We start from the raw sequence: 23,946 nt of genomic DNA, 5'->3' as shown, positions 1-23,946 counted from the left end.
TCAGCATCGGTGATTGGTGCATAAACTTGGATTATTGTGATTTTGAAAGGTCTGCCTTGGATTTGTATTGAAATCATTCTATCATTTTTGGGATTGTATCCCAGTACAGCTTTTCCCACTCTTTTGTTGACTATGAGGGCTACTACGTTTCTTCTATGGGATTCTTGCCCACAATAGTATATATGATAATCATCTGAATTGAATTCCCCCAATTCCTGTCCATTTTAGTTCACTGATGCCCAGGATGTCAATGTTTATTCTTGCCATCTCCTGTTTGACCACATCCACCTTACCAAGGTTCATAGATCTCACATTCCAGGTTTCTGCAGCATTTTTCTTTGCAGCATCAGACTTTCCTTTCACTTCCAGGTGCAGCTGAGCGTCGTTTCGACTTTGGCCCAACCATTGCATTAGCTCTGGAGCTACTTGTACTTGTCCTCTGCTCTTCCTCAGTAGCATGTTGGACACCTTCTGACCTCAGGGGCTCACCTTCCAGCATCATATCTTTTAGCCTTTTGTTTCTGTCCATGGAGTTTTCTTGGCAAAGATACTGGAGTGGCTTGCCAGTTCCTGCTCCAGGTGCATCGCATTTAGTCAGAACTCTCCACTATGACCTGTCCATCTTGGGTCTCCCTGCACAGCATAGCCCATAGCTTCTCTGAATTATTCAAGCCCCTTTGCCATGACAAGACAGCAATCCGTGAAGGGGAATTTAAAGGTTACATAAAGGTAAAGTTTCCCCTTGACATTTAGTCCAGTCGTGTCTGACTCTAGGGCGCAGTGCTCATCCCTGTCTCCAAGCTGTAGAGCCAGCATTTGTCTGTAGTTTCCATGGTCACGTGGCCAGCACTAAACACGGAACGCCGTTAACTTCCCACCATAGTGGTACCTATTTATCTACTTGCATTTACATGCTTTCGAACTGCTAGGTTGGTAAGAGCTGGGACAAGCCACGGGAGATAACTCCATCGCGTGGATTCGATCTTACGACTGCTGGTCTTCTGACCTTGCAGCACAGAGGTTTCTGTGGTTTAACCTGCAGCGCCACTGCGTCCCATTTATTTAAAGGTTACACATAAGCAAATCCTCAGACATTCTTAGTATTTCTGCCATAGGCAAACACTGCAGCCTTCATCAAAAGCCCCAGTCCCGAATTTTTAGTACTGGCTCTTCTGCACACCCTTGATTCTATGAGAAGGAGCCCTCTTTAGCCCAGGAATGGGGAACATGTTGCCTCCAGATATTGTTGGATGCAACTACCATCAGTCCACACTATTGATGATGCTGGCTAGAGATAATGGGAGCTGTAGCTCAACATATCTGGAGGACCACATGTTCTATATTCCACCCTTACCATTATTCTGTTAGTTATATGGAACTATCTCAGTTGGTGTTCACCTGACTGTGCATCTACAAAGCTGTACAACACAACAATGACATATAATTTAATTTAATTGCAAAGTGGTAGTTTAGAGAGCCCTACTAAAGAGGCAAAGTGAAAAAGATAATTAAAGGGACTGTACTCTTATCATGAGCCAAACTAGTCTTCAACTCCACTTACTGGTTTTCCCCAAACCATACCAACCACAGGCACTAACTCCAATTATATGGTGTTCTGTCAGTTGCAATGAAAACAGAAAGTCCTGTGACAAAATAAAGGCTAACAAACTGCCAGCTGCATGAGCTTATTTCATCAGCCTCTATACTGTGGGTGCATGTCCTGTAGCAAAGACATGGAGATACCAAGGACAGCCTCACTGCACTGACAAATGATTTCCAAGGCAACAACAGTGAGTCCTTTCTCCCACCCTCCAAAGACTGATGAGTATAATTTCAGAACCCAAAAGGTCAGCTCCGTCATACAAATGACTGGTCATGGGATACACTTACTGTGCCATTCTTCTATCACAGCCATACTGTCTTGAAGACAAGGCCCACTGCACTGCCCTCAAATCATCACACACCTAACTTGCATACAAGGAAAGTCAGTTTTGTATGAAGTTAGCTCCAACTGATTGATTCCATTCAAAAGGAAGATTAGGGAGGAGGGATAAGATTATTTGGCTGGAAAAGTGGAAGCCTGTGGAGGTGCAGAAGAAGAAACACCGCAGCTTCAGCTGTTGTCTTAAAGCAAAGAGTGGAGCAGCCAGCTGGAGCAGCACACACAAGACCTATCTGCCATGTGGCCACTATTTAGCAGTCTCTATCAACTGCAGAGTGCCACAATACTACTTACTGTTCCAAAAGACAACTTAGACAGGAGACTATCAGATAGGTGCTTACTAATACTAAACAGCAGGTTACATATAATTGCAAAACTTGCATTAACAGTTTTTTTTTACAGTTAATTCCCCACCAGAAAAAGTTTCAATTGCAATTAGATTCCATTTCTTAAAAGTAATACAAATGCAAGAGCAGGACCTACTTTTATTGCATCACTAAATAAATCAAGCAAACAGTTAGCTTTTTCTTAAAAGAGACTGTCATAAATTCTGGATTCGAGCTAGGCTAGAACAAATAAGACAAGGAGTGGACAGCTTTTAAAGTTTCTTCAAGCCATCAACATAATGATTTGAACCCATGTTCACAGTGATACTTTCATGACCTTACCTGAGACAGAAACTCTCATGATGGCCTCCAAAGGCCTGTTGTTGTCCAAGGCCCTGCTCAAACGTAGCTCTCCTGTACTGTGGTTCAGGAGCACCAGATTCAATTCATTGCCTTGCTCAAAACTATAGGTAAGAGTATCAGAGACATCAGGGTCATAGGCTGGGATCTTGCCAATCACACCCGTGGGGAAACTACTGGACTTGTTGGTAATATAGTTGTTGAAGATGATCTCAAAATTTTTCAAGACAGGAATGTTGTCATTCTTATCCTGCAAACGGACGTGCACTGTAGCCCGGCTTACCAGTGGTGCTGAAGTAGCTTGGACCACAATGACATACTCAGACTTGGCCTCATAATCCAAATCCATCAATGCTGTCAGCTCTCCTGAGAAGATGTCGAGTTGGAAGACCTCAGGAATGTTACCTTCCACTATCTGATACATAATCTGAGCATTGGTCCCTTCATCTGGGTCACTGGCAGTGATCCGGGCCACCACCAAACCAATAGGGCTGTTCTCTTCAACAAAGATATCAAACTCATCCTGCTCAAAGACAGGAGGGTTATCATTGACATCCAGAACAGTGATATGGACATCAATAGGTGTCCTCATGGCTGGCACACCCTTATCAACAGCATAGGCCCTAAGTTCATACAATGGAACGTTCTCCCGGTCCAGTCTGCGCAAAGTCCTAACAATGCCTGAAGTGGATTCAATGATGAAGTCTCCATCACCATCATCCCCACCCTGAAAGGTGTAGAACACCCTCCCATTCAGCCCAGAGTCTCTGTCTGTGGCAGAAACCTGCAAGACGCTAGTAAAGGCTGGGACATCCTCATATACAGAACCTTGGTAATTATCTCTTAAGAACTGAGGTGCATTGTCATTTACATCATTGACTAGTATCTCCAGATAGGTGGTGTCTGATTTCTGTGGGATACCATTATCCCGGGCTGTAATTGCCAACGTGTAGGATACCTGATCCTCATAATCCAGCTCCATCTGGGTAGTGACAGCCCCAGTGTCCATATCAATCTTGAACTGAGGGATGCTGTCTTCCATGAAGTAAGTGATACGGGCATTCTCCCCTGTATCCTCATCTGTGGCACTAATGATTACTACAGTGGTGCCTACAGGCCTATCCTCATTGATGTTAACAGTATAATGGGAACTCTGGAACACTGGCCGATGTGTGTTGGCATCAGTCACATTAACAAAGACCTGGGCCGTGTCAAGCCGAGTGCCATCAGAAGCTGTGATGGTAAGCAAATATTGGCGCTCCAGTTTGTAATCCAAAGGTAGAGCCAAAGTGATGAGACCACCACCACTCTGGCTAGTTATGGAAAAGCGGTTGCGAGTGTTCCCATTGGTAATCTGGTAGGTGATGACACTGTTCACATCCCGGTCAATAGCAGAAACAGTAAGAACACTGGTGCCCACAGCAGCATCTTCATTGAGCCTCACACTGTATTCCTTCTGAGTGAACTCAGGGTTGTTATCGTTGACATCCAGAATGGTAATGCTGACACTGGCTGAAGAGGTCATGGACGGGTTACCATGGTCTCGGGCCTCAACGCCAAAGTTGTAAAAGTCCACAGCCTCACGATCCAATTCAGAGGCCACCACAATCCAGCCAGTGTTGTTATTAATAGCAAAAGGGAAATCAGGGCTAATGTCAACCAGGGCATATTCCAGTCGTGCATTCTCCCCAGAATCCGCATCAATGGCTTGGATGTGGATCACAGAGTAGCCCACGGGCACATTCTCCAGTACCGTGGACTGGAAAGGGGTGCTGACAAAGATGGGGGCATTGTCATTAACGTCCAGGACCTGGATGGTCACTAGTCCACTGATGTTGGACAAAGGAGGCCTTCCACCATCTTGGGCTCTAATTCGCAGGGTGTATTCCTTATTCATCTCGTAGTCAAGCTGGCTGACGACATCAATGTTACCCGTCTGGGCATCAATGTAGAACTGTCCCCGGGTGTTGCCACTCATGATGCTGTAATGCACAAGAGCATTGCTGCCTTTGTCCCGGTCTGTCGCATTGACCCGAAGGATGTGGGTGTTGGATGCCACATTCTCAGGTACCTGAACTACATAGCGCTTCTCACTGAACTGAGGCGAGTTGTCATTGTCATCCTCCACTGTGATGTGGATGGTAGCCGTGCTGCTGCGTGGGCCCGGGTCTTTGCCTTGGTCGTTGGCTTCCACGATCAGTTGGTAGGACTCAACAGCTTCTCGGTCCACCAGCCCATTGGTGCGGATGACGCCGGACTTGGGGTCAATCTCAAAGATTTTGTTGGCCCCGTTGGCATTCAAGATGCGGTAGAGGATGTTGGCATTGGGGCTGGCGTCTCCATCCGTAGCTCTCACCGTCAGCACCTCATAGCCCACCTCCAGGTTCTCCCGCATGCTCTCCTTGTACTCCTGCTGCTCAAAGATGGGGTCGTGGTCGTTGGTGTCGCTGACGGTGATCGTGAGAGTGGCCAGCGCCGTGCGGCGTGGCACCCCGTGGTCGGTCGCCGTCACCCGGAACACATGGGTGCTCTTGGTCTCCCGGTCCAGCTCCTCAGCCGTGGACACGGCCCCCGTCCGGGGGTCAATCGCGAAGAAGCTGTTGGAGCGGCTGTCAAAGAGAGCATCCATGGAGTAGTCCAAGCGGCCCCACTCGCCCTCGTCCGGGTCGAGAGCCCGCAGTAAGATCACCGGGGTGCCCGCCGGCCGGTTTTCCGGCACCGAGACCTGGTAGGTGGGCATCTGGAACTGGGGGCTGGAGTTGACGTTGCGCTTCCTCCGCCGGCCCTTCCCGTGGCCGGGCGAGCCGCCCTCCGACCGCCAGAGCGCCTCCATCTCGGCCGCCGAGGAGCCCAGGCCCACGCTCCAGCGGACAAAGGTCTCGCCCTTCTGCTGGCAGCGGCGGCAGGCCAGCGCCAAGCGCAGCGGTTGCCCGGAGCGGAGGCACAGGGCCCGCGGGAGCAGGAGCAGCTCCTCCCGGGGAGGCAGCGGCGGGCTCCGGCCGCTCCGCCCGCCCGCCACCCGGCACCTCAGCGGGCAGCCATCCCGGGCGCGCGCGGGCGGCAAGGGGACGCGGGCGCCCGCCTCCAAGCAAAGCGCCCGGCGCCTGCCTTTGCGGAACCGGCCGGCGGGCTCGTGGGCCGGCACCAGGCGGCTCAGCAGCACCAGCTCGCCCTCCTCGTCCTCGGCCGCCGCGCCGCCGCCGCCGCCGCCGCACCGCGGCCCCAGCAGGTGCGCCCAGAGGCCGCGAGCGGGACGCGGCGCCAGGCAGAGCCACAGGAGCGGCGGCGCGGCGCAGGCGGCCGGCGGGGGCTCAGGGGGCGCGGGCGGCGGCGGCGGCGGCGACGGCCGGAGCTCCGAGCCGTTCACCGAGGCGCAGAGAGCCGGCGGCGGGGGCAGCGGGGGCGGCGCGGGGCTCTCGGCTTGGCAGCGGGGGATCCCGAGCGCCAGCAAGAGGAGCACAGCCCGGCCGGGGGCGCAGCCGCCGCCGCCGCCGCCGCCGCCCATCTCCCGCCGCCCGCAGTCTGGCTTCCGCGCCGTCGGTCGGTCGGTGGGTCGGCGGCCGCGCTACATGCCAAGCGGGGGGTCCGGGCCGAGGCGCCCGCCGCCGGTGCTCCCGATCAGCCCCAGACGGTCCGCCGCCCGTCACCGCGTGCGCTCCCTCCTCGCAGCCCGCTCCGGTCTCGCCGCCTGCCCAGCAAGCCCGGCTCGGCTCCGGCGCTGCGGCAGCAGCTCGGCGAGGCTCATTTCCATAGACCTGCGGCTCTTAAAGGAGCCGCGTCAGCCCTGCTGCAAACAGAGGCCCGCCGCGCTGTGGGGCCCTCCCCGCCCGTCTGCCCGCCCGCCCGCCGCTTTTCCCCTCCAGGGGCGGCGGCAGGAAAGGGGCTCCTTTTGTGCCTGGGCTCTAGGCAGTCCCAGCACCTGTTTTCCAACGGCTGGGATCCACTCGGAAGCATTGAAGAGTGAGGCTGAGCATGTACAGAGTGCAGCAGTGCTTCATTCGTCAGGAAGCCTTCACACATCCGGTATAATGGCGAAGGAGAGTTTGTGGCCGGCAACTGGGGAACCCTAGCACTTAGTGCCCAGTGCCATAGATTAGTCCTAAAATACACCGAATTTTAAAAATTCACTTAATACTTGGGTGGGGGGTTGAGATAAGACATCACACTGAAATAAACATGTTCATCTTAAAGGTACTACAATTTTTGTTTTTGTCGTTGTTGAAACTGACAGGGCTACTTCTCTGAAAACTGTGAATATTCTTTTATTTACTGTATTTCTTTCCTGCCAAAAACATGGCAATCAAAGTGGCTAACAATAAACACAACTAAAATCTTGTTGTTGTTAATAACATAAATACAGATTAAATATGTGATTATAAAACACATGTATAAAGAAAGGGTTACCCACCCGGTTAAAATCTCTCCAGCAGCAACCTTGCTTAAATGCCAAAGGCCTGTCTGGATTTCAACAGAAGGCTTTGCCTGCTGCCAATGGAAAGCCATCCAGTCTTCTGCTCAGGTCAACCTGGGAGTGGCCACCAGAAAGGCTTCCTTGGGCATCCCCATCAAATAAGGACTCTCTGCTGAAGAGAAACCGCATATGTAAAGCAATGGTGCAAAGAGTCCCCTTGTTACCTGAGCTTCTAGTCCTGTAAGTCAATTGCATAAGCAGCTATGTGAGCAGTCATGACATCTGGGGAAGTCTGAGCATGTGATGGACAGTACAGGCAGTGGGTGCCTACCCTTGCATGATTGCCCTTGTCATTTGAGCAGGGCAACAGAATTCTGGCCATACAGGCTTGTGGGTCATAACTAGCATTTTGAACTGGGCCCAGGAACAGTTCAGAGCTGTCACCTAATCCTTGTAAACCAGCCCTAGGCAACAATTTGGTCACAGGTTTCTGGGCCAACAGTGGTACCTTTAAGATGAACATGTTTATTTCAGCTTATTTTTCCCCTCAGGGTCAGTCCCATGTGCTGCAGGAGTCCAAGCAGGAGATAAACAGTCACTTTGCCCCCCCCTCCAGAAACAGCTGTGCAACTGGCACACCAGCTTTCATTTATTTATTTTTATATTATTAGGTATAATAACATTTCAAGGCAGTCTGTATAAGCCAGTTGTAAAAAAAATCGTAGTTTCAGGACTGAAATCCAAGGCTTTGACAGAATCTCCAACTAAGCGGACAGAAACATCCACGAGAGTGATCAGAAACCCCCCTTGATCCACCAGCTGCCGTCTCAATGGATCCTCTGCCAGTAAGCCCTAAAACCCCAAATACTCTGAGTGTTTCCCAGGTGTTGTTCGTCTGCAGCTCCCAATATTTCCTACCATTGGCTGTGCTGGCAAGGGCTAGTGGGAACCTCGGTTCAACTGCAACCGGCAAGCTGCACTTTGCCCATCCCAATTTACTGGAATGGAACTAACATCCAAATCATCATCCTTCCAACAGCACAGAAAAACAGGTCCAGCTTGTGGACAGAAGAATACCATGTTTCCCCGAAAATAAAATTTATAAAAATTAATTTTATATTAATTTTTGCTCCAAAAATGCATTAGGGCTTATTTTCAGGGGATGTTTTATTTTACAGCCATGTCATCTTCTGGTTACTGCACAATGGTGGAGGGTGGGGTTGCACTTAAATAAGGCTTATTTTTGGGGTAGGGCTTATATTACGAGCTTCCCCAAAAACCATACTAGGGCTTATTTTCAGGTTAGGTCTTATTTTGGGGGAAACAGGGTAAGTGAGGCCAGCCCATAAATGCCATGAAGATTCTAGCTACTCTCAACCAGGTGATTTCATGATGAAACACAAGAAACTGAAGGGATTTAAGAACTATACCTAAATTACCCTTGATAGCAGCAGAAAGCAGACGTTTGAGTAACAAGGCTGGTGGTTCACCCACAGAATTATTGTTCTGTGCAAAAGGAGGACACACTCAAAACCAAGGGAATAGAATCCAAATAGCTCATCACAAGTCTGTGTCTCTGCCCCCTAGATCTTACTTGCTACTGTTCAGAGAAACCAAATAGGCAAAGCTAGAAGAAATGACCTCATGAGCCCCATCTCATGACCCGTTGTGTAACAAACCCAAACAAGGTTTGTTACACAATGGGTCACCGTTCGCATCTAGGATCAGCTACAAGACGGGTGCATTTTTTCCACCCAGGAACAAGACATTCCATAGTTTTACTTTAAGCCCAGTAGCCTTTCTGCCAGCCCCCTCAAGCTCTCTGAACTGCAAGACCCTTGGGGAGGAACCAACCCTTTCCTGTACCCTACTCTGCCACAACAGTGTCACTGCCTGTCTCCTACCACAGCCCTCTGCAGTTACAATGGCTACCCCTTGTTTCCTCCCATCTTCCTGCCTTTACTTCTCCCATTTGGACATGACAACCAGCTCCCAGATTTTGGGAACCAAAGAAAATCCTTCTAGACCTGGAGGCATGGCTTGTATGTAGACTTTATCCAGGGAGCCATTATCATTTTTATTATTATCATCATTACTAGAGATGGGCACAAATTGGAAAACTGGTGGTTTGTGATGGTTTGTGGTTCATTTTTCCATTTCATGCCTGGGCAGAGGGGAACCTACCACCTCCAACCCCTCTCCCACCTGCCCGCCCGCCCCCTTCCCACTGCCCCCATCACGTCCCTGCCTGGTCCTGCCACTGCTGCTGCCTCCACTGCTGCCCCTGTTACCATTTTCAGAGATAGCAGCCCAGATTTTCTGGGGGAGCAGGAAGGGGACACTTTGTTTTGTTTCGGCAGAACAGGGGGTTTCATGAACCAGGCTGTTTTTTTCTGGTTTCTAGTTCACTTCATGCCCATCTCTAATCATCACCATCACCACCCTCATCATAAACTTCCCTATCTTTCAATTATGATAGTCAAGGCAGTTAACAATAATAAACAAAACAAAAAAGGAAACTATCATCTTCACAACCAATCTAAATGCTACAGCATCTGTTTGTACATATGCCATCCTTCCAGGATGAAGTATGCCTAAAGCAACCCACAAAATCCTAAAAACAGCAGAAGTGCTTTGTTTTTGTTTTGTTTTAACAGCTGAAGGTAGGTCTTACTTATCTGCGATAATATCCGCAAAAGGCCTGCTGAAACAAGGTGTTGACTGCCCATCAAAAGGCGAGATGCCATGGTTCTTTGCAAATCTCTTTCGGGAGGATGTCCCAGATTTCTAGGTTATGGCAACAGGAGAGGCTCTGACTCCCATGCCAACCTGCTACCGTATTCATCTGGCTCTGAGGGGACCTGGAACCGAGCCACAGAAGTAGATCCCAGTGCTTAGGCAAGTTCATGCAAGGCAGACAAGCCTGTTGAGAACATGAGAAGAGCCTGGCTGGATCAGAACAAAGCCCTGTCTAGTCCTGCATTCTGGTCTCACAGCAGCAAACTTTGCTGTGGGAAGGCTACCAGCAGGATATGAGTGCCGTGAAGCACCCTTGTTCCCAAACAAATGGTACTCACTCAGGTGCATCCTCCCTCTGATGCATCTTACAGGAACATATTCCATATGCTTTGAGAAAAAAAAGTACAACCCTTTAACTGCCCCGAATCTGGCCCAATGTGACTTAACTGAGCAGTCCCAGAATCTAGTCTTGTGAGTTAGGAACAAGTACATTTCTCTATCCACTTTCTCCAAATTATGCACAATTGTACACACACCTGTATCATATTCCCACTTATTTGTTTGTTTCTTAAGCTATGAAATCCCAAACCTTGCAATCTTTCTTCCTGGGGCAGTTGCTCCAGCCCCCTAACATTTGCATTGCTTCTGGAAGTTCAGTTCTCCACTGTGCCTCCTGCAAGTAGAGCCAGCCTGTGTGGCCTTGGGCAAGCTGCACAGCCCTAGGATGCATCCCCAGAAGAAGGGTATGGAGAACCACTTCTAAGTGTTCTCTGTCTTGAAAATCCTGAAAAGAGTAATCATAAATCAGAATTGACTTGCTGGTGCATCATCATCATTATTCCACCTTTACAAATAATATCCTTTTTGAGGTACAATGGACCAGAACCATACATGCTGCCCATGTGTGGTTACCCCACAGAGTTGTATAAAAGATCCAGACAGTTTTGCTTCTGATTACTTTTTGAATGGTCCCTGACATCCATTTTGCCTTTTCTACAGTAATTGCACACCAAGTCAACATTTTCATTTCACAATTTCTTATCTGGCCAGTCTCTGCCTGCTCGGCTCCTCACTGCCTGTATGAAGTTGCAACATGCTTCACTTTTACACTTGCATGCAGTGAACTTACATCTGCTGTTTTAATGTCTGTTCCTAAATATTGGAGAGATCCTCTTGGACGTCTTTGCTTTTAGTCGCCCTAAACATTTTGATATAATCAATGAACTGCCTGCCCTTGCCTAGGTCAAGGGTGAGGATGCTACAGCTCTCAAATTGTTTGGATGTCAACTCCCCAGAGACTCTGGCCAACATGGCCAATGGTAAAGCATGGTGAGAGTTGTAGTCTAGAACATCTGGAGGGGCCGGAGGATCCTTCACCCGTTCTGTTTATTCATATACAAGCAAAGATTCCCATACTGATCATTACTGGGCACCGCTGCTTATATCCATTCCTTAGTGCCATTTATTCTGCTTAGTACTACTATTCTTTAACCAGTTAACATCCAAACAGAGGATGCAGATTAGGCATTGGTTGTCTTCCTAGCTGGCTGTGTCAGATAATTTACCCAGTGGGATATGAAATTCAACTCTGGAGAGACAGCAATATAGTTGGAGTTACTAAGCGCTCATTGTACACTCTACTTCTAGCTTTGCCTGGTGCCTGCATGTCATCCAGCACAGCCTGGCACTTGTCTTGATGCTCACTGGGAGAACCTGTATGGCAATCTCTCTTCTAAGGATCATATTACAAACAGAGCCAAATATTCTTGTACTCTCTTTGTGACACACATACAGGCCCACACTTCTCCCTCTATGTGCACACTGTTCTGGCCTCCTGAGTACTTTGTATATATAATAATTAATTACAATTACATGCCATCAAGTTGATTCCAAGTTATGCTAATCCTTCCAGAATTTTTTAGGTGTAATCAGAAGTGGTTTACCTGTCGTCCCCCCACTTCTGGTGGTGCTCTGTGGAGATGCACCCAATGATGCACTGGTGGCAGAGCATGTCACCCTCTCAATGACAAACACTTGAGGTGAGCTTGGTTTGCCCCTCTCCTTGGAGGCAATAGCAGGGCTTCAAACTCCCAGCCCTTGACTCCCTAAGTTACACTAGCTCAGTATCTATGCATATTCTTTGCCAAATGTGTGTATATACCCTTTAAGACTTTTCTAAAAAAATCAAGGCTTGCATGCATACAGATCTGATGACACACAAACACAGCTGTCACAAAATCACCCACAGCATATATCCAGTTAGGTATATATGTGCACATAGATCTATGCCCAGTGCGTACATGGACACCCACTGAACTAAATGGTGGTCTCCTTGCATTGTGCTTACTCTACACCTATATTGCTCTCACATTTCCCTCCATTAAAAACTGAATGTGTTTGTAATAAATCAGCATGCCTTTACATTTTTACAGCATTAACACCTCCTGTTTATATGTGAACAAATGCAGAAGCAATTTAATCAATCAGAATCGCCTACTCCAGCATTCCATAGGCACCCTGAACATCACGTTTTGCTGTAACCCCTTGTGAAAATCCTGATGATTACATCTTCTGGAAAGCCAGTTTATAATGCAGATGCACCTCACATACCTTCTGTATAGGTACAAGGTTTCAGATGCTTAAACCCTTTGTACATATTTTAGAAGAGCAACTTGGTATTGATCTGGCTATTTATGCCTAGCATGATGTGATGTTAATTTTCACCCAGTTCAACTGCTCTGTTATGGGGGGTCTACTATGTTCCAGAGGGACGTGTGATAGTTCGTTGTAACAAAAGCATCATTGAATTTTGTGGCACCTGAAAGGCATATGGTTTATAGCATGAGCTTTTATGGATTGAAGTCTAATTCATCAGATTCATCAGCGGTAACTCTCAGGACAGGAAGGAAGATGGAGATTGTAAAAAGTGAGTTCTGAGGAAAACGTTAAAAGTACGAACAGGGATAATTGCCTTAGTTCCAGCATTCACTGATAGAACAGTTGTTGGGTAGTAATACTGTACTGACATTCTGGCATTGTTGACTTGATCAAAAAATATACTCTGTGTGTGTGTGCATTCAAGCTGTAGGAGACAGAGCTGAATCTCTCTGTGAGTTACAATTCATGTGCAATCTCTCTTTGATCTTCCTTTGCTTCTGAAAGACCACTGAAGTCAACGACAAAGAGCCCTGGAAGACTGAATGTTCAGTATCACAATAACTGACATCAGACATGTGTTTTGTGTAGAAATTAGCCTGTTTGTTCCATGTAGAATGCAGAGGGGCGCCAATGGCAAATGATGTCACATAATCACATTAGGAGATGAGTGCAGGAATAAAAAAGTGAGGCCACAAAAACCTAAATACATGTGATGTTTGTCCCATACAAATATGCACAGACTGCCTGTTTTCTAGGTGAGCACAGTGGGCTGTGTTCAGATTTGGGCTTGTCAATTAGATTAGTGGAAACAGATGAGAGGAAGGAGAAGTCTTACATTCAGAGGAGACGTGGGAATTCAGTGGTCACCTTTTGTAGAGCGCAACTGGACTTGGCATGTCAAAGAGTTATGGTTCAGAGGAGGAGGAGAGATGAGTCGATGATAAGCCAAATGCCTTGCATACTAAGTATCACTTGTATCTAATAAGGACATAAAAAGACACAACGTTCCATTAACATGGCCACCAGCTGCTTCCTTTGGGAAGTCAAAAGCTAGGCATGAGGGAACCTTCACTCTCCCCCTCATGTCCCCCAAGAAATGATGCACAGAGGCATGCTACCTCTAGTACTGGAGATACCTTTTCTTTCTGTCTTGCTCTCTTGCTCTCTATTTCTGGTTGGTACCATACATCGTTCTGGCAGGTAAGGCTATCTAGCTGACGTCTGTTCTATGCACATGCGACTGGAGTTAGATAGCTTTACCTTCCAGGAATTTGTCCAATCCACTTTTAAAGCCACCCAAGTTGAGAGGCAGGCAACACTGGAGAAATGCCCAAGCACAAAAGAGACATTAGATGAATTGATGGTCTGATTCAGTAGAAGGTCATTTTTATGTCCAGGATGTACATTTGCACAACTTTTCCAACACTTCTCAAAGTGGTGCTGCCCCATCTACTCTCTAAAATTGTAACTGGACAAGCTCAGCATGCATTCGGACCACAAACCAATGACTTTTTCAGATGCTCAAAATGGCAGCCAGAATTCTATAAGAATTTAATTGGAACAAGTGAAATTGTGTTGTAGCAGTGAATTTCAACTACCAAAGCACCGGTCACATGTCTCATCATGTGCCTGATTGTGTGACTGGCACTCATTAATTAACTCTACGTACAATTGCACTTACCCCGTAATAAAATCCTGGCAGGATTCTGGACAGGGCTTGTGAGACCAAAACTGAACACATGGCTGTTGTATGCAGATGAATGACATATATTAGTTAAATACAGATCTGACCACAAAGCAAATTGTGTTGTAGGATCAACCAGTCATTGGAGCAAAAAACTGAGTGCATATAGCTGTTTGCCATCTTGTTCCCTTTTTATAAAATTTGGGAAGTCAGATATACTATTGCATGGCTGAGTTAAACTGAATTTTTGGAAATAGACATAAAACTGCCCCACTTCTTTCCTCTGTTATTAGAAGGATGAGGAGAGCAAAGCACCAGACATAGCTTGTACACCAAGACCTTGCTCGGGGCTGAGCCAGTATCCAGGAGGGTCAGAGAAGCAGCAGAGAGAAGTATCTAGGCCAAATCTCAAGACTGTTAGGCACAGGGAACAGATAAACACACACAGGTGGAGCCAAAATACAGAGAACACACATATTCATGCAGAACATGCCAGTTTACTGCCCCGTTTAAACTGCTTCCTGTAGCATGGGATGAGAATGATCTCTCCTTAAGACTGTACAAACTCCTGCCAGTTTCAAAAGACGACGTTGGACTACAGCAAAGCCAAAGTGGCCAAAGACAGGTCTCTTGATGTTGCTGGATTACAGGTTCTATCAGGTCAGTTTAGCGGCGAGAGGTTGTATGACAGCAAGATCTGGAGGGACTCGCTTTGCCCACCTTGGCTTGATCCAGTCCAAAGACTGCTTGCTGTGACTGGCAATGGCTCTTATGGTCTCAGGGAGAGAGGTCTTGCCCTTCCCCATCCCAAATGAGCAGACAGTCTGTCCTGGTTCAAAGCAGCTTCCTGTCATAAGAAAAGCAGCCCTTCAACCCAGCTGCGAAAGCAGCGTTTTGACTGGTTTCCCATCTTTTCTTACAACCAAGGTATCAGTCCACTGCCAAGAGGGAGGGGAGGGCTATGTTTAATCAGTGCAAATCTTTGTAGTCTTGCTGCAATCAGCCTGAATGAAGCCCAATGTGGTTGTTTTAGTGGCAAGTGCAGGCCTGCAGAACTGTGTGGGCTTGTGCTGGACAGCAGCATTGGCCGGTATGCATGGATCTGTGGGCGAAAACTTTGTTTTCTCCAGTCAACTATTCTCAACTATTATTATTAACATGCAGTTATTAACATGCCAGAAGAAATGTCAAATGAGGGCCTGAATTCCTTCTTTCTTTACACCAACTTTCCCAGCACATTTTGCTTGTGTACGTTTTAACATCTACAAGGAACTAGCCTGCAACACAGAGCTGTTTCTGGAAAGAAGCCTCTTAAAAGGGCAACACCATCTGCTTTTCCCTCAGCCACACTCACTGCAGGCACAGACAACCACAATTACGTCCCCTTCCTTGCCACTAGTGTTACTGTACTTACCTTTTACAGGGTACCACAATGTAATGACAACTATTATGACTTAAGATCATGGGCCCTGATTCAAATCCTCATGCTAGTTATACACCTTCCTTAAGCAAAAACAAAATTCCAGCTTAGGGAGAGCCCTTCTGAGTTCACTGAGAAATAACTAAGGGAAAGTGTTTGAATTCTACCTCAGGCAGAAGTGATGTAAACTTTTCAGAGATGATATAAAACCGATCTACAGAGAGACCAAACTGGCTGTTCTCTGCCCAAACAGAGAACATTTCCATCTGACCTGCAAATCTGCAGTCAAGAACAATAGACATCAACATCTGGTCTAATTTTTTTGGCTTCCTTTTGGAGCCTCAAATTTTGTACCATTGATGCTTGATGAAGAGTTCCATAGGGGCTTGAAAGCTCACCTTGTTTGTAACTTTTTAGGGACCCAATAAAGACATTGAGCAAGCTATAGGTGTATCACATGGATGGATCACATGGTTCCGTTTCCCACTGAAGACAAAAGGAAATTGCTAAAGCTTGTAGAAATCCCACATCCTGAAATCTTAACAGTGCTATGAGATTTCTGTTGTGCATGTTTATGTTTAACAGCTATATAACTGAAGTTCATACAACAAATACAGTACAGAGCAGTCTTGCTGCTCCTATGGAAGAAGCAGCACGACCCAGCAGGAGCTCTGCTGAAACAGGCTAAAGGTCTACCTTGCCCATGATTCTATTCCCTGCGATGCCAACTGGATATCTATAGGAAGCACATAAGCAAGACATGAGTGCACTAGCATTCTTCTGCTTATGGTTCTCAGGGACAGACATCAAGAACATGTAATGCCTTAGCCATTGGTGGCAGTGGTGGTGATTGTAGTAATTTGTATTTCAACGACACTTTAGAGCAGGGGTGTCCAACCTTTCACCTTCCCTGGGCCACATTAGAAGATGAAAATTTGGTTTGGGCTGCACATACATTTGGTTTGGGCCGCATGGGGGGGGCAGCCCTAGCTGTCGTCCGCAGCCCCACTCCAAGCATGCTTACTGGCAGCTGTGATCTCAGACAGCAGAGGCTGCCAGCTTCGACTCCGGTGGCTTTATGGGGCCGGGAGGGGGTCCACCTATTGACAGGGACAGCGCAATGCAGTCACGCAGCCCCCTTGTCCCCTCCCCTGCAACTCCTTCCTTCCTTCCCTCTCTCCCCCTCTACTGTTGTGACATGCCCCAGCCACATTCCGGCCACAAGCACCAGCAGTGTAACTTGAAACTTTGGAATTTCTTTTAAAATAAAAAATTGCACTGGGCCGCATTACGAGCTGACCTGGGCCGCATGCGGCCCTCGGGCCGCAGGTTGGACAAACCTGCTTTAGAGTCTTTAAAGCTCTTCTTATCTATTGTCCTTATCTAGCAGTTCTTACACAATGTCTGTTGTCAATATCATGTAGCCAAATCCATACTGAAAGATGGAAGGGGGGGGGAAGAGCTGAATATGAGACAGATGAACTCAATAAAGGAAGGGACGGCCTTGAGTTCCTAGACCCAAGTAGAGCTGTTAATAACAGGACCTTTCATTAACCAGTCATTGTAGGCTGCAAGCAACTTGACAGCACAACATAATAATATCTGTTTGAGGTTCTAGGTAAAGGTTGTCCACTGCGCAATGCCACAAAATACTTAAATTGTCCTGATAACAAACAAAATGTTCACAACTAGCATTAAATATAATTCAATCCATTTTCTTTCCAAAAATGCATTGTTTCTTCCCTTGGTGTATACCCCTTCCCTCTCTGAAATACATATTCCAAGAGTACACTCCATATTTTCTTAAAATTATTATTTTTTTATTGGCCTCTTATTTTCATATCACATGTCAGTTTGTCGTTAATTGCCATATCCCATAATTCTCGGTATCATTCCTCCAAACTTAATTGATTATCATTTCTCCAGTTTCTTGCAAAAAATAATCTTGCAGCCGTAATCATTATTACTATTAAATCCTTATTTTCTTCCAACAATTGATCTTTATTGACCAAATTCAATAAAGCAGTAATTGGGGACATTTGAATATTTAATCCAGTTATTTCACTTATTTCTTTAAAGATTTGATTCCATTCTTGCTTTCTTACTTCACATGACCACCACATATGTATATAGGTCCCGTTCTTTTTTTTACACCTCCAGCATAATGATGATACACTTTTATTTATTATGTTCATTTTTACCAGCGTTAAATACCACCTCCATATTACTTTATAGCAGCTTTCTTTTATCCTTACAGACATGTTCTTCATAATTCTTTGATCCCATATTTTATCCAATTCTTCACCTATTACTTCTTTATCCAGATCGTATTACCATTGTATTTTTAATCCTTGTGTACCCTGTTCAGTTTGCATTAATAATTTATATAGTTGACTTAGTTCCCTTTCTTTCTGTCTTTTTCCTCTGATTTGAATCTTTTTTCTATAATCTCTTCAAATTTTGTCATTGTTCTGCTTTACCTTCCTTACTAATCCATTCGCTTGTCCACCTTTCTAATTAAATCATATTTAACCATGCAATCCCCTCTCCTCCTAATATCTTTTTAAAATTTTCTTTGTGTGGTAGTAGGTTTATGTTGTGTATTTTATTTTAGTAATAAAGAAATAATTTTTTTTAAAAATGGCCAGTGGTTGGAGGGATCTGAGTGCTGTAATCCAGTAAAGGGAACTTTTCCAAGCTCTGCTGTCAGAAGCCTGACAAGCCCTAGCAAAACAAAAGCTTTGGATTCTGCCAAGGAAAACCTCTTCTTCAATAGATCCTTGTTTTGTGCAGGAAATAGACCTCCAACCAGCACAGAACAAAACATGTGCAGAAGACCTGGCAACATACCAGATCCTTTGGAAACACTGCTCTCTGTACATTCGCATAGCAAAAGTTGGGGCAAATGATAGCAGTTGTTGCTTAAACTCTTTCAGCCCTCCAGTACTGAGCCAAGCCATTATCTTGCTGGAAACCAGTGAAGCAGGCAGGCAGGCAGGCAGACTGGAGTAATCAATGGGTCCCAAGGATACTTGGAGGAATGTAGCCTCTTCTCCTAGCCTAGTGAGTGAAAACGAACGTTGGACAGTGCCATTCAGGAGAAGAATGGCTATCTATTAATTACACCCTGGATTTAGGATCCATCCTGTAAAGGAAGTGAAGGAACCCAGCACCGTGGAGGACCAGAGCCCAAGAAGGATGGAATCATATGCAGACCTGCTTTTTGTTAAGCTTTGAAAATGCCTTGGGATACAAGCACAGCTGAGGCGTATACACTCAGATGCTCTTGGAGAAGGAATGCTGAAGAATGAGACAGCCTGGTGCAAGTGATGCTTGCTCACCACTCAGCTATAACCAAAACTAAGGGAAGAATGCATTAGAGGTTGCAAAATTATTGCACAGTATGGCATGCTCCATGTAGGAACTGATATAAAACTAACTAACATCAGTGTATTAGTTTTTAGCATGTGCCCATCCATCCCATTCACACACACACAGCAGAGCCTGGGGACATGTAATATTAAAAGGAAATGGATGAACTTTACTTATCTGTAATTGTTCATCCAGCACTTCATGAACAATCCAGAACACGTTTGAATTCTACAAACCATGAAGTGCTAAGGGGCTGATCTCTTCATAAATTGGGTCTCACCTATTTGGATTGCCAGGGAAACACTTTTGCCTCCCCTCACACTCCAATTTTTGTAGAACTTCATTTCAGATGTTTGTTGTACAGGATTTGAATGATCCAGTTTGCAGAAGAAAGAGAGAATCTAGAATGGAATTGCTGCTCTGAACACTCAGAACTGTTTAGTGGTTATTTATTGTGTTGGACAGTAAAAAGAATAATGTCATCCAGAAAAATATAGTTGCCAGCAATGAAATGGTTCCATGTTGTGTTAGGCAAGACTCTGTTAGACTTGTGCCTAGGTAGTCCCTCTGTTATATACTTTATAATATCCACCAACCAGAGCCTGGCACAAGAGGTACACACTTTAAAAATCTGATCACAGGAGTTGAAATGCCAAAATGGAATGGAGCTCACATGCCTTCCGCAGAAAAATCCATTCTGGATTACCATCAAGCTTCGTTATGTCAATTTTGGGTGGGACAGGAATCATTTTGTTGGTGGATTTGTGGATGCTCCCGGAAGAAGGGAATGGTAAAGCACTCCTGTGTAATCTCTAATAAACCCTGAAAAGACTCCCCATAGGTAAGAAATAACTTTATGGCCCATGATTAAACATATCAAACAAGTAGGAGACAGAAATCCTCGCCATTCTGCTAAGTATCACCCGGAGAGGCAACAAAAGATTCCAGATTTCCCCTGAGTTAAGTGAGATTCTGTGATTCAGAGTCACGTTCTGTGAGCACTTGTGAAAGCAGTCCAGTTCCAGCTTGAAAATGTGGAAACTGTTCCATTTGCCAGATCTCCAGACCCCCTGATGCAGATCATCCTTTTGCAGGAAGGTGGTACATCTGACAGGAAAACGGAAACACTGGAAATTCCCCTTTGGGAGGGAGGCAGACCATGAACTGCCAATTCAGCAGCATCACGTTGCTAATTAATTGGCTGTGGAGGAGAGGGATGCGTGCATCTGATGTTCTTTCCCGAACCACCCATCTGAGAAACAGATCCAGAGCTATCAGACCAAGAAGATACTGACAGGGATTTGATAAGCAATCAAAGCCGAAGTGCTGGTGTATTATACATAGGCCAAGGCCTCTTTCTGATTTTGAGGGCTAAGTGAAGATAGCTCAGAGCACCCCTTAACACACAGACATCCACACACACCTTTTTCAAGGGGAAGGGCCTGGGTTTCTTTGTGCAAAGAACAGACTGTAGCCCCGAGGCAGCTTTGAGGAGTGACTGCTGCAAGAATTGAGAACAAGTCAGACAAGTATTGGAAAGGAGGCATGTCAAGAGGGCTGGGTGTGGCCCTGGGGAACTCCTAAATCATCACATTGACAAGAAAGGGAATTCAACCAGATCCCCAGTCTGTACTGCTTTGGACTCTGGTGAAAACAAAGGGGGTGGGCGGGCGGAATAGCTCCCCTAGTGATAGGAAAATAATTTTCATCAGCTGAGAACCTTTAAACAGAAAGAACACGGTAGCACCCTGGCCAGCAACTTGAGAATGGGACAGGTAGTGAGGTGGGCAGGATGGGCCACATCCTGCTTACCTTCCTTCCCAATAGCCTTCTGCCATGTTCCTCTGTTGCAATGTTGTCCTCATCCCACCTTCTCTTCTAGCTCAGCAACTCCAGGAATGAGACTGGAAAGAGGGAAGGTGGTGAACACTGTGGCAACACCAGAGTTTAGACAAGTGACTTGCTTGGATTACAACTCCCAGAATCCACTGAACATGCTTGCTGGGAGTTTTGGGGGTTGTGTCAAAATATGTCTTTCTATGTACCACAAGCTTAAAAAAAATATGAAGGGTCAGCTGTACAGTTTCTGTCTGTGCAGGTGGTTCTAGCCATCCTCAGGTACAAAATTATGGGGACAAATCGAATGCATGAGCTAGTCATCACATTGTGGCAGCTGGAAAATCATCACATTTGCTCACCTAGATGTGTGTCACATGAGATTCGGTTACTTTGTATGCATAAACTGAGGGGGCACCATGAGAACCAGCCCTAGGGCCTAGACAGCTTAGGTGGCTGCCTCCCAAGCCAGAGGCCAACAGAAACAGCTGTCTCTATCCTTTGAACATAACATAAAACCTTTAATTTCCTGGGAAATTTTAAAAAGTAGAGGCTAGGCTTGTTCTGTGGATCTAGAAGGGATTGGTGTAAGGAGTGGCATAAGTCTAGGACATGAGGATTCATATACTTAAAGCAAGGTAAACATTGCATGGTCGAGTTAAGGCAGTTCAGCAGCCAAGCTGGCTCCCCTTTGTTTGAAGAAATGTGATATCCAATCCACAGCTCCCTCAGTTGTAACTTTAAAGCAACAACTCCTAACTTGCATCTTTAAAGCATCTTTCCTAACTTGCATCTAAGAAAGATGCCTGGCAAAATTCATCTTGCCATTAACTTTTGGGACCCTGTTCTTCACACCAGTACAAGCCTGATTTTCTTTTAGTGGTTTATGAAGACATTGCCTACTCTTGCATTCATCTTTTTAAAAAATATTAATCAACAGCTTTAGTGACCTGATGTCTACGTTAGACTTCTATTTAATTGTCCCCTGGGTCCTGCTTCCTGTGTTGATAGTTTCTGTTTTATCACACTCAACTTAATAACAAAAGATCGTTCACAACTGTTTCCCTTGTTCTTTTCATAGCAAGTCAGTGGAGTAGGTATGGTTAGGCAACAGTGACTTACTTGACCAAGTGCTTGAGCAGAGATTTCTGCCTCCCAGGGTCAATACTACAATAATAGTCCTGTGAGTCAAGTCTGACTTATGGAGATCCTTTCCCAGGGATTTCTAGGTAGAGTCCTCAGAAGTACTTTACAGTTCCCTTTTTCAGAGAGCATCCTGGGACTGGGCAACTTATGATGAGTATGGAAAGTGCAACACACAAAAGAGAAACTCAAGTGTAAGAAACACACCACAAACTGTTGTACAGTATTAGAGCTTTCATAAAGCATAGCAGGGAAATGTGAAAGCCCCTAAAATTGCTTGCTTGCTTATTACATTTGCATACTACATAACTTAGTGCAGCATACTACTCAGGCAGTTAAACAGCAAACATAAATAATACATATAATATGGGTTGATTTGAAGTGTTTCCCCCCCCCCCGATTGCATGAAGCAAAGATTGAGTTTAATTGATCAGTACCTTTTTGCCCCCAACACATTTTCTCCCCATTGTCACTGGGGGCTTCTACTTTTCTCAAGCTGGAACAATTTGAACAGACTTTTTCCAGAGTGTTCAGTTGATTCGTTCTTGTAAAGATGGAGTGTGTCTGTGGGTGGTGTTTCATTGATGTAAAAAGCAGAGCAAAGTACTGTATGCTGCTTATATACCTCCCTATAGTGCTTAAAACAGTCATGGGCAGTTAACAATTCAATTATGCAGGCTACACATTGCACACACCCCACGAGCTAGGTACTCAATTTACTGGCTTTAGAAGGATGGAAGGCTGAGCAAACCTTGAATTGACTACCTGGGATTGAACCCAGGTCACGAGAACCCAGATGAAATAAAATATGTTCCTGAGAGATGTGACATTTCTGTACATGCCAAGAAGAACTTTGGAACACTGCCATCTTTTCTGGAACGTATGCACAACTTGCCATATACCTGTTGGCTTTCCTCTGTTTCTTACCCATCCTGTCTGCCAGCTTTCTAGGAATTCTAATATTTCTTTCTTTCTTTATTATTCACATTTCAGAATCAACATACAAAATCAAAATATTTAATACCAGTAGAACAGACAGTATTGGAGTAAAACTTAATGTTTGTGGAGTCTGCTTTGAGTCTCTAACATTTCCTCTGAAAATTTCAGGCACTGTCCTATTGGCCTGAATTCCGTTATGAATTCAATGATGTACTGTATTTAAAAAGGGGGTTCCATATTACAAAGAAAGTGTCCAACTTAGGTATCCCAAGTCTCAGAGTATGTGTTAATTTTTCAGCTAGCATTGTCTGCCATGTTCCTTTAAACCAGTTCTCTATTGCCAACCCCTCCGGTATGAAGTCCAGCACACATCATCTCTCATCTTTGGCTATGTTGACTAAGGCTGATGGGAGCTGTAGTCTAACAACTTCAGGGGTGTCACATTTTCCAGACCTTAAACTATGCTTCCATCTTCTCAAGGCTTTGCAAAGTTACTTCTTGGACCAGAACAACCGGCATTTCCAAACAAGCTAGACTACAGCTCTCAGAATATGCCATTGGTCACGCTGGCTGGGAGAATTTTGGGAGTTAAAGTTCAAAAAAGGATATTTTCCAACCTCCTTTTCCTTCCCAAGGCTCAGTGTAGGCTTCCTGCTTTCCAGTCACCTTCATGTCATGGATTTGAGAACTATGAGACTGTCTGCAGGATTGTTGTTTTCATAATGGGGTGGAAAAAGAAGAACCTCAGGACTTAATGAGCTAAGCACAAGATGACTTAACAGCATGGCCAGTCCTTTTCTCTTGTTCTTTTCCGAAAGCATGCTGTTTGCAAACGGCTACTAACTCTGATATTTACCAAGGTTGGATTAACTGGAAACCCACTGTGGAGTGCAAATTTAAACCCCCAGCACAGCCCTGGTTTTACCAGCTTACATTCCTCCTTTTGCTCAGCTGTAGAGTTTAAAAGAGCAACAACCAACTTCTATAATAATGCCAGCATCTGTCTACCAAAGTCTTTCTCAAGTGAATTTTTGGGACTCTCTTTTTCTCTCTCTTGCATTCTCGCTATGATTTTGGCAGCAGCCATAGAAGAACAAGCAATCATTTCAGTCGAAA

General features: G+C 45.6%; 1 protein-coding gene across 1 annotated transcript in view; it reads right to left on the bottom strand.

Annotated features, from left to right (window-relative positions):
* CELSR2 (cadherin EGF LAG seven-pass G-type receptor 2) overlaps positions 1–6,133 on the bottom strand; it is a 120,309-nt gene extending 114,176 nt beyond the window's left edge. Inside the window, exon 1 of the mRNA XM_078391952.1 lies at positions 2,611–6,133. Within this exon, the coding sequence (XP_078248078.1) occupies positions 2,611–6,133 (3,523 nt within the window). The remainder of the gene's footprint in view (positions 1–2,610) is intronic.
* Between the last annotated feature and the right edge of the window lie 17,813 nt (positions 6,134–23,946).

The sequence above is a fragment of the Pogona vitticeps genome, chromosome 4 (genome assembly GCF_051106095.1).
Source record: "Pogona vitticeps strain Pit_001003342236 chromosome 4, PviZW2.1, whole genome shotgun sequence".
NCBI classification, from domain to species: Eukaryota; Metazoa; Chordata; class Lepidosauria; order Squamata; family Agamidae; genus Pogona; species Pogona vitticeps.
This window is presented reverse-complemented; position numbering and strand designations above follow the sequence as displayed.